The sequence below is a fragment of the Adiantum capillus-veneris genome, chromosome 23 (genome assembly GCF_014529385.1).
Source record: "Adiantum capillus-veneris isolate H3 chromosome 23, ASM1452938v2, whole genome shotgun sequence".
NCBI lineage: Eukaryota > Viridiplantae > Streptophyta > Polypodiopsida > Polypodiales > Pteridaceae > Adiantum > Adiantum capillus-veneris.
The window spans coordinates 19,193,085-19,204,310 of record NC_140953.1 but is presented as its reverse complement, the minus strand read 5'-3'; the positions used below and the strand labels follow the sequence as shown (position 1 = coordinate 19,204,310).

The window sequence follows — 11,226 nt, the reverse complement described above, 5'->3', positions numbered from 1 at the left end:
AGGGTTAGAACTTAAGTTAAAAATCTAAAACATGTTGTTTTGAGAGAGAGAGAGAGAGAGAGAGAGAGAGAGAGAGAGAGAGAGAGAGAGAGAGAGAGAGAGAGAGAGAGAGTTCATGACACCAACACACTTGACCCTTTTGTGTAAACATGCACTCGCCACTTTTCTTTAGAGGAGCTGTGCAAAAGAGGGTGGAATCATAAATCCTATGTTCAGTCCAGTCAACCCCGTTAATTCAGCCATTAGTTTTTATCCAGCTTCTAATCCCACTAGCAAGTACTATCCTCATCATGTCAATGTTGCTACTAGATCATCTACATGCATTCATGATTTTGATAAGAGCTTGATTGCATGACATCTCTTAGTAGTTTCTCTACTTATGGTGCTCATGTGCTCAATCATGTCTCTAAACATATCAAATTGTATAGAAGAAGATGAAGAAGTTGAGAGGAGAAGTTTTCGATTGTGTAGGAATGATCTCAAGAGACTTGTAAGTTCTATGCAATGGGGCTTGAGCTCAGACATTCTACTCAAGCAAAAACTCGGATAACCAATCTACAACTCAGGACTTTCCTCTTCTTATTCATATATAGTATGTCTCCAACCCCCCCCTCCCCCCGAGAAAAAAAAAAACACAGACACACACACACACACACACCAATTAGAAGAGAATAATTTAAATCAATTTTTCATAGTAGAGAAACCATCACAAGAGGCCTCAACATCTATGGGATGATTTGGAGTTTGGAGTCTTGAAATGAGAGAGAGAGAGAGAGAGAGAGAGAGAGAGAGAGAGAGAGAGAGAGAGATTTACGAGACTCTTGAACTAAGGTCCTTTATACACTAAAATTGTCACAATACAATCGTGGCCCATGTGTAGCCATGCTTGGATAGTGGTGTGTGTGTGTGTGTGTGTGTGTGTGTGTGTGTGAGAGAGAGAGAGAGAGAGAGAGAGAGAGAGAGAGAGAGAGAGAGCTATTAACTTCATTGGAGCAATCCCAAGGGGGTCCAAGAGACCTTCTGACACTATCGATCTACCTCAAAATTCTTGAATTAAAGTCCCACTGCAATTTTCCTGAAAGATGTAGAAGGTGAGTCTTGAATAAAAGTCCTCTTACGAGAGAGAGAGAGAGAGAGAGAGAGAGAGAGAGAGAGAGAGAGAGAGAGAGAGCTATTAACTTCATTGGAGCAATCCCGAGGGGGTCCAAGAGACCTTTTGACACTATCGATCTACCTGAAAATTCTTGAATTAAAGTCCCACTCCAATTTTCCTGAAAGATGTAGAAGGCGAGTCTTGAATAAAAGTCCTCAGAGAGAGAGAGAGAGAGAGAGAGAGAGAGAGAGAGAGAGAGAGAGAGAGAGAGAGAGAGAGAGAGATAGATAGAGAGAGAGAGAGAGAGAGAGAGAGAGAGAGAGAGAGAGAGAGAGAGAGAGAGAGAGAGAGAGAGAGGAACCTTCATAAAGAGGCAGAGAAAATGTTGAGCGCTGGCAATATCCATGTGTCAAGCATTGAGAATTTGCGCTAAAAATTTCTCAGTAGCCCGATGCATCCATGTGTCAACTTCCCATCCCACCTCTAACTGCATCTGCATGCATATTGCAAGCCCAAAAATTGGTGTGGGGTTAGCCATGGCTTCCAAACATTGCATATAGCTTAGCCAAGGATAGTTCAAAGGGAGAGGATAGCGTGCAGCCGTGAAGGGCTTTTAGGATGATAAAAGTATAGAGAAAGAGTGACATGTCTATGGGCGCGGGGTGGGGGCTTCTTTGGTGGCCGTAGACAAAATGCTGCAGGGCAAGGCTCAACACCACTAGCCATCTAAGATATCACACCCACCACCAACTCACAAACTCTGCTATAAATTAAAGGATTATCAACTACTCTCTATGATCGAGGTTGACAAAAGAACATTTGCAATTAGTAGACATTAGCAAACTACCAACTTGCAATCAATCTCCAAACGACACGCAAATGGTGAGTGAGGCTTGAAATCAACCGACTGTGTGAAAATTGGAGCACAACAAATCCAATTGGACAAAATGTGAAGCAACTTTTACATCATCAAATCAACTAACTACATTGAGAAAGCCCCAGAGAGAGAGAGAGAGAGAGAGAGAGAGAGAGAGAGAGAGAGAGAGGCAAAGAAAAAGAAGATTCTTGAGCTCAAACGCTTACACACACATACATACACAAGGAGAGACTCAACGATGCTTGCAAACTATGGAGGATGGCAACTCACAATCCATGGAGTGGTGGGGTAAAAAGTTTCATAGAGAGTGATCCAAGATAAATGTGAGGAACTCAAGTAGGGTAGGTTGCTCAAACTCTCAAATTCATCACGAGATTAGTTTTCAGTAATGCCTCAACACCTGATTTTTGTACATTGGTAGGAGTGGGCGCTAAGCCAAATGGTTGCTATGGTACGGATTGCAGGTAAAGGAATATGTTGAAGCATGTAACTGGTTACATGCTTTTGTAATTTGGGTTTGGTGGATGGATGGATGGAGAGAGAGAGAGAGAGAGAGAGAGAGAGAGAGAGAGAGAGAGAGAACATTCTTATTGATCACACCATCAATTTTGCAACACACCCTTCAATTCAACATGATGCATAAAACACTCACAAAGATAAGCAGCTCAATGATCTATGTTTGCTTCTATTGCTATTAAGTTTTAAGGTGCCAATGGCACTTAAATACAATGACAAACAATATGTGCCTTCTATATAGAACGAAAGCATTGATATTTTTCACCTCAAAGGTGAATTTTTTTGACTAAAGGCCATGTTTTTTTAGCCGCAGCAACACGCGGGTCACAAACTAGTTTTCATAGTGTTGGAAGAAGAGGAGGGAATCGAGACTCGCGAGTGAGATGCTACTATCGACACATTGCATGCAAGATTATGAGCGTTCTTTAATGCTCCAAAATTAAGTGCAACATTTCAATTTCCCGTACGTCACATATTATAAGTTATAACACAAGATTTACAACATTACATACATATACCACCCCCGCCCCCCCCCGCCCCCCTTCGCCCCCCCAACACACACACACAATGACACCTTGCTCCGTATACTTGGGAGTCTAATGACACCTTGCCCCCTTCACAAAAGCTTCATGCTTATGCCTATATCGACCATTTTAAGCTTCATTTGACGCTTAGGATGTCAATGACACCAAAATGGCCTTCAAATATAAAGCCTTTGGGAGTCTAATGACACCTTGCCCCCTTCACAAAAGCTTCATGCTGATGCTTATATGGACCATTTTAAGCTTCATGTGACGCCCAGGATGTCAATGACACCCAAAATGGCCTCCAAATATAAAGCCTGCAAGTCAGATGCCACTTGAGTGTGTTTTGTGTGTGTGAGAGAGAGAGATTCTTTGGAACTTGATACAATTGAAGAAAAGTAATAGAGTACGAGAGGGGTTAGGTTGAGTTGGGGCAAATGATAGATCGCGGCAAGCAAACATACGACTTTGCAACAGGAAAGCGACGTGTAGCTGCGTTCAGACCGGAAAGAGCAGCAAGGAATGAGGGTGATGGTCCATGGAGGAGGCCTCCTCTTTGGCAAAGAGGGCAAAGAGGAGACGAGAGGACAATATCGCAAGGCAAAGCTGGCTGATGGAGAGAGAGAGAGAGAGTCAGAGAGGCAAGAGAGTACAGCCCTTTCACGTGGGTGTGCGTGTACGTCCCTCCCAGCGCGAATCAGTTCAAGGTCACGCTGATGTGACTCTCACGATGGGATTGAAAGGTACTACTCGCACCAGCTGCTGCTGCTCTCTCTCTCCCTCTCACACACACACACACACACACACACACACTCTCTCTCTCTCTCTCTCTCTCTCTCTCTCTCTCTCTCCTCCTCCTGCCGCAGCAGCGGCTTATATAAGGCGGCCGCTCAAAATCTAGCTCGTGGCTCACCTAGATCGCCCTCTCTCTTGCATGCAGCTGTTCCATGTATGGCGCCATGCACGCAGAGAGAGAGAGAGAGAGAGAGAGAGAGAGAGAGAGAGAGAGAGAGAGAGAGATTGCCCTAACCTAAGTTGATTCTGATTCTGAGCGTGCAATGTGTGTGTGTGTGTGTGTGTTGTGTGTGGGTGGGTAGGAGCTCTCATCGGTCCAACCCAGGAGAGGGGTTGGGTAAGGTGTCGCTGCTATTTCATGCATTCGCCTATCCTGTCCGACACCACGTCGTCGGAGACGAAAGAAGAAGAGGAGTAGGACGTCGGAGAGAGGATAGGCGTGTGCTTGAAGCAGGAGCCACTCCCTTCTCCTCCCTCACCCGCCTTGGACTGAAGGGAGCTCCTTCCTTCCCTCCCTCTTTTCCCCTTTAATTGTCCCTCTTCGTGTTATTTTGCAGGTGCAGGTGCAGCTAACCTAATTTCTAGTTCTTGGACCGGGGCGAATGCCTCCATCGCTCGGCGTCAACATGTTCCTTACGTGCACGGCTTTATTGGGTAAGATCTCTAGAATTAACGTTTTAAAGGACCAATCAAAACTCTTTGCTTTTGTTTTCTATGTGTACCTATTATCACGTGGGTTCAATAGAAAGATTGTCTTGTTATCCCCAAAGACTCTACTTTTTCCCTTTGCTATCTTTCAAAGAGTTTCAAAAAATTTGTTACATTAAATTGTCACACTTCGTTTTTGAGAGTCCTTGACAAATTCAAGGTTTTTGAGGAGGTTATTAAATATGCATAAATTTCGTGATGATTTCTAGCAAGAAAATCCTTTTCTTTTGTTGACCGAATTGAATTGTACATGGTATTTGGACCTTTTTAAGGAACCTTGTTTTTTTAAGTGTCTTTTGACACAAATTTAACGTATGCATCAATTTTTGATGGCCATATATTCCCTTGAGCAATATTATAAAAAAGAATTTATAATTACATGCGGTAGACAATGTTGCCTACCCATCCTTAATACATGGATGAAGGTTTGTGGAATCACTATATAATGGGCGTTCATAGGGTTACTAATTAAAAAGCTCTTTTGTTAAAAGTGTGGTCCTTGATTAGATCTGTCCTTTTACCATGAAATGATGGTAGTTTTCTTTCTTTCCAAGAAAGATTTTAAAAACCTCTCGATAATGTATCTTTACTCCTTGTTGAATTCATGCGCTATATTAACATGGTTATTTAGTGGACCGCCCAAGAGATAAAAGGGCATACGCATACATTCAAATGCATATACCTGCCTTGCAAGGCATTCACACCTCCTAAGAACCCATAATACAACAATTTTCTATGCTCATCACCAATATCATTCAAATTCTTTATAGAAATTGTGGACCATTGGATTAAGCTTCTCAAATTATATGACAATTATTTCTTGGTAGAAATTGTGGACCATTTGATTACGCTTGTCAAAGTTCTTCTAGATCTATCGCTAGCATCAATATTATTTTTGGCCTATATTTAATATCATAGTGAACTCTTAGAACTCGTTAGAAATTATGGGGCATTGGAGAATATTGAATACCTAAATAATGTGACCATGGGTACATCCAATAAAAAGTATGTTTTGCAATGTAGTCTCTCCAATTATTGCCTACATATATGATCCACATCTACGTTTTAGTGTGGTATTGGAGTCCACTTTTTAAAAAACTTTTCATTGAGAAAATGGACCTTTCGTAAAAGATTCTCACTGACAAGATGTACCAACTCAAAAACATTTCACAAAATTTTATTATTTGCCTCAATTGAAATTATAGAGTTATCTTCTATTGAAAAAAAATCAAAGTTTCGAGGGTGAGGAGGGGAAGAAGATGGAAAGTGAACTAGATACTTCTAGATAATATGCATTAATTTTTTTATTTTTTTGTTTATGTGATAATAAGCTTGTATTGACTTCTTATCCATTGTCTATGAAAATATATCTGAATAATGCTCCTTATGTTCTTAGGATAAATTGTTCCTCCTTCATTGTGCATTCTTTAGTCACTCCCGAGTGTGTACTTTCTAGAGTTGTGCTAGAGTCTCCAAAATACTCTTTGTATTGACATTGAATAGAAGATGAACAAAGAGAGAATAGTTTGTGCGAAGCATATTGTATCCATCAATTCTATTCATGTTCTTAGGTTTATTGTACTTTGCATCCTCCTTCAATTGTGCATTCTTTAGCCATTGTTGAGTCTACAATATCTAGTAAATTTATTCTTCTATATTGTTTGTGACTATATGACAATAATCTTCTTGTACACTAATGTTATGAAAGTGTTATCTATGAAAGTATATCTGGCTAATTCTCTTAAGTTCTTGGATTGAATGGCAAGTTCTTGGATTGAATGCCATTCATGTGTCTATAGTTGTGCATTTGTTAGTCCTTGACACTTTTGTTTAAGAAAATTTGAAAGTTTTGAAATTGAATTTTGCTCGAGAAGGACAATTAGGTACTACTAGAACTATGCTAGAGTCTTAAAATAAATATTTGTATTGGTATTGAGAAGCATATGAATAAGAGAATATTTTGTGCAAACCATAGTCTATTTGACTATCCCTCTTCATGTTCTTTGGTTTACTACAATTCATACTCATTGAATTGTGCTATCTTTAGCCTCTACCCAACATAATATTCAATATATTGTGGTAATACGCATCCACATCACTACCAACTGGGAGCTCCCTCTAGTTTGAAAGCTTCTATATTTGACATCATTGCTTATGTCATAAGATGCTCTCTCCCAGTTCTAAAAAGAAAAGCTTAATTTGTATCCACTGAAAGCTTATGCTACATAATTTGTATCCACTTTGCATCTACACTATAGCTCAATTTGTACCTACTCATTTTATAGAGTAGTTTATTTAAATTTTTTTGTTTTTTTAGTGTCAAATCTCTCTACTATCTTGTAATTAACCTATTAGTCGTGTCATGAATGGCTCATTAATATTTTTGTCATAATGTCAATTTCCCTTTCATATGGTATCAAAGCGTTTCCATTTGCATTGACATTTTAAGTTAGTAATAATCTCTCTGTAATCACCGTTTGGGCATGAGCATGCTCCACTCACCTTTGGTGATTAGGTGAGCATAAAATTAAATACTAATGTGCATTTAAAGTTTCTTTCCATCTTGCATTGCATAACATTTGCCCAGTTCTAGATCTTTTACTTGTTTTGTGTCAATACGTGGCACATCAACTCACAAATCTTAATAGTTGCACTATATGTTCATGACATTGTCTTGCTAGGTTCTAGTCTTGAAATTGAACCTAGTCTTGAAATTATTACTTGTGCTAAATCTGAAATACAATTTGCTGTTAAAATTGGCACATCCAACTCACAATCTTAATAGTTGCACTATATGTTGATTACATTGCCTTACTAGGTTCCTTGCTAAATTTGAAATACAATTTGCTTTTAAAATCATAGATCTAGGTCCACTCACGTATTTTCTAGGTGTTAAAAAAACAAGTATATCGTGACAGAAAAAAGGGCACATTAACTTTGCATCAAAGGAAGTTTATCCAAGAAATATTATAACATTTTGATGTCCATGTGCTCCTTCCACCTGCATGTCTACAACTTGTAAACTCACTCCACTAGATTGTTGCCATTGATAAAGTTCACATGAAAAAACATCCATTTGCATACTACTTAGTACAAAGTACACGTCACTTTGTACACGTCTTGGCATTTGCTATGCTATCAACTACCTATCTTAATTCACACAATCTAGGAATAAGTCATTGGAAAGGTTTTAAAAGTGTCCATTATTATCTACAACATACTAATGTCTTGGCTACAACATACTAATGATTATGACGTGCTAGTATTGCAATCAATCCTCTAGTCCTATCATCTCTATCGAACGAACGATGGTTTGACTCAGATTGGGGGTGAAATGGGGATACTTGCAAGTCTACTTCCTGGTTTTGTATTCATGATTGTAGGTGGTGATGCAGTTACTCGATCATTTGTTGAAGTTGAATATGGGCTCATTCCTATGGGCTTTGCATTCCTATGGGTTTTGCAAAGGATCAAGCTTTGGAAGGAGTTCAAGCAACAAAGAAATGTATGCATAATTTACTAGCTCCAAGTCATACTCACGACAAGTGCTCCCAAAAAGTAATATGTAAGATTGTCTCAAATTATGCACAAATTTGATTTTTCCTTTTGCACAAAATCTCTCCACTCACTTTTGCATTGGACACAAAGCATGATCACATATGGCTTCATGAAGACAACAATTTTTGTACAAGGATATGACATTGCTCGCTGGGTAAAGACCATTCTCACTAGCATATTATTTGCACAACATTTTGATATGTATGCTATGGCGCCATCAACATTCATGATAATTGTGACGACACAAGTTAAAGGGGAGGAGAAGTTAAACACGATAATGACACTTTACAACATCGGCAGGAGTCACATGCTTTGCAATTTTGCAGTGGGAATTCACCTTTGATCTTCGACATTGAAGGCTCCATTTGTATTTGACCTATCATCTAGTTGCGTATCCTTTGCTTGCATATCATTCTCTAGGGGAGGTATATTTGCCCTATAGGTTTTGTCAAATTATCAAGGGACATGCATTTTGATCTTACACCTAGTTGAAAATTATTTAAGATGTGAAGGATGTTTTGACTTTGGTCCCTACATCGTGCTATCAAATTCTCTAGGGGAGGATATCTTTGTACTTTTTGGTGCCTACTATGACACCATGAGGAGGTTGTTGAGTGACTCATTTGCACTACCACAAGTGAGAACCTTTAGGTTGGAAGCCTACGCATTTGACATCACACGACATCACTGCTTATGCCATCGGATTTCCTCTCACAACTTTATAAAATTAGTTTAAGCTACACACTTCCCATCCCCACTCATTATCAATACTCTAGTCCACTCTTGTACTAATTTTTCATATTAGTCTACTTATGAATTTCTATCTTCATTAGTGTCATCTCTCTTTCAAATCTCTTGTAATTAACCTACTACTTGTGCCATGAACAATTTATTAGCATTTTTACCATGACGCCAATTTACCTTTCATATGGTTCGGTATTTTTTATGTTTTATGTGACAATAAGCTTGTGTTGATCTTCTACATTGTCTATGAAAGTTTATCCAACTCACGATCCTTATGTTCTTGGGTCTAATGCAATTCATCCTTTTACACTTATGTATTTGTTAACCCCTATTAGTTTTCTATTTAAGCAAAACTCAAATTTTTGAGAGCAATTCACTCAAAAGAGCTTCAAAAGGAGGTAGAGAAGATGAAAGGAGAGCAAGGTACTACTAGAACTATACTAAAGTCTCCAAAGCACCATTTCTATGAAAGGAGCATGTATAGGTGGTATCACTTTTTTGGTAGTACCTTTAAAAAGTGTTGACCGTACTACAAGAGCTCGCATAAATTCAGAGGGCAAATTACCGACATCAATGGTTGGTGTTGGTATAAGTATAGGTAGATTTGGAGAGGGATCAAGTTTATAAAATAAATAATTTTTGAATTTTTGGTGGCTATATTTGTGTCATACTTAGATGACTGTATTGACTCGCATACTAATGATTCTCATATCGGCGTCCATACTGACACTTGTACTGATAAATGTCCTTGCTATATTTGTGTCATACTTAGATGACTGTATTGACGCGCATACTAATGATTCTCATATCGGCGTCCATACTGACACTTGTACTAATAAATGTCCTTGCAAAAAACAAAACCATGGGTCTTTCTTGTGCATTTTTCTCTTTTTTTTGCTTCTCTTGTCCTTCTTCTCCTCACTTGTTGGAGATCTGTTGGGTAACGACTGGTCAGAGGTGAGATTCACACTTGTGTACTACTCTTCATCATCAAAAGTGAGAATCTTTTCAAGTTTCCTTGCAGCTTTGTGAATTGTTGTAGGTTTGAAAATGTTTTTTCAAGTCTTTCTTGCTCAAATAGGTTGCATGTGAACTTTTTTTTTGTTGTATACACGCATACACACACATTCACATAAGCATGCATGCAAGTAAATAAAAATGCACTCTAAACAATATACTAAACACACAATTAAACGCACTACGTGCACACACAATTACATTTCAAATTTATAAATTTTTTAATGAGAGGTAATCTTAAATTGTTGGTTATTGTAGGTGTTATGAGTGTCTGTAAAAGTGAAAGTGTTCAAAAAAGTTATAAAAGTTGGTTTTAGTGTTGAGTAGTTTTGATTACAAGTTCTGATTAGTTTGTGTTATCACACATATAATAACATGTTGCAAGCTAATAACTTGAAGGTAAGGGAAGTAAGTAATGATGAGACAAAGCTATGTTGCCAAATCTCTTCGTAATTTGTCTTTTTCAAGCCACTTAGGGATGTGGCTTTTAATTTGGCCGCTCTAACTTGGCTTAGTGTCACATTAGTTTAGTCATTTCAGTAATCGGCTTAGGGTTAGTCGCTTAGGGTAAGAGGTTGGGTTGTTCAGTCTACTTAGGGTTAATTGCTTAGGTAAATTGATGTTTGCTTTGTTGATTGTTCGAAATTGGCCTTCTAACACTACAAGAGGTCACTTAAAGTCCGGCACCAAATTATTGGCGTTAATGGCGGATGTCGATATATGTGTAAGTATGGAGGGAGATGAACATTTAAAAAAAATTCATTTTGAATTTTGAATTTTCAACGCCTTTATCAATGTATCTTTTGACGCCTGTTCCGACGTATCTTTTGACGCCTTCACCAACACCTGTATCGACGGACCTTGCAAAAAAAATAAACCCGTGGGTCTTTTCCTACACATTTCTTTAGTTTTTGCGCCTCTTCTCTTGCTCTCCTCCTCCTCACCTATTGCAGATTTGGTGCCCGACAACTTGTCGAAAGTGAGACTCTTGCTTGTGGACTACTCCCTAATATCAAGGTGAGATTCTTTTCAAGTTTGCTTGTACACTACAAGAGGTCACTTGAATTCCGGTGCTACATTACTGGCATCATTGATGGGCGTCGGATATGTGTGTATTTATGGAGGGAGCTAAGGTTTTTTTGAAAAAATTCATTTTCAAATTTCCGACACCTATTCCGACAGGTCTTTCAACACCAGCACGAATGCTCATTCCGACGCGCCTTTCGTTGACTATTTCCACGTCTATATCGATAGTTGTATCGTCGGTACCTGCAAAAACAGAAACTGCGAGCTTTCTCTGTGCATTTCTTCTAATTCTTGCACCCTCTCTCACAGATCTTGCTTGTAGGTTAGCACATAATACTAAGGTAATATTGTTTTCATGTTTACTTGTA

The 11,226-nt window shown here is 38.8% G+C and overlaps 1 protein-coding gene across 28 annotated transcripts in view; it reads left to right on the top strand.

Annotated features, from left to right (window-relative positions):
- Nucleotides 1-3,103: 3,103 nt before the first annotated feature.
- LOC147427483 (uncharacterized) overlaps nt 3,104-11,226 on the top strand; it is a 54,127-nt gene continuing 46,004 nt past the window's right edge. For 6 of the 28 annotated variants that reach the window (XR_015186071.1, XR_015186067.1, XR_015186066.1 and 3 more), the window contains exon 1: nt 3,993-11,180. Coding sequence is in view for 4 of the 28 variants with exons in the window: in XM_086497652.1 (XP_086353778.1) it covers nt 4,408-4,459 (52 nt within the window). In the remaining 24 variants the exon portion in view is untranslated. The other 22 variants (XR_015186068.1, XR_015186072.1, XR_015186073.1 and 19 more) reach the window with 17 other exon arrangements.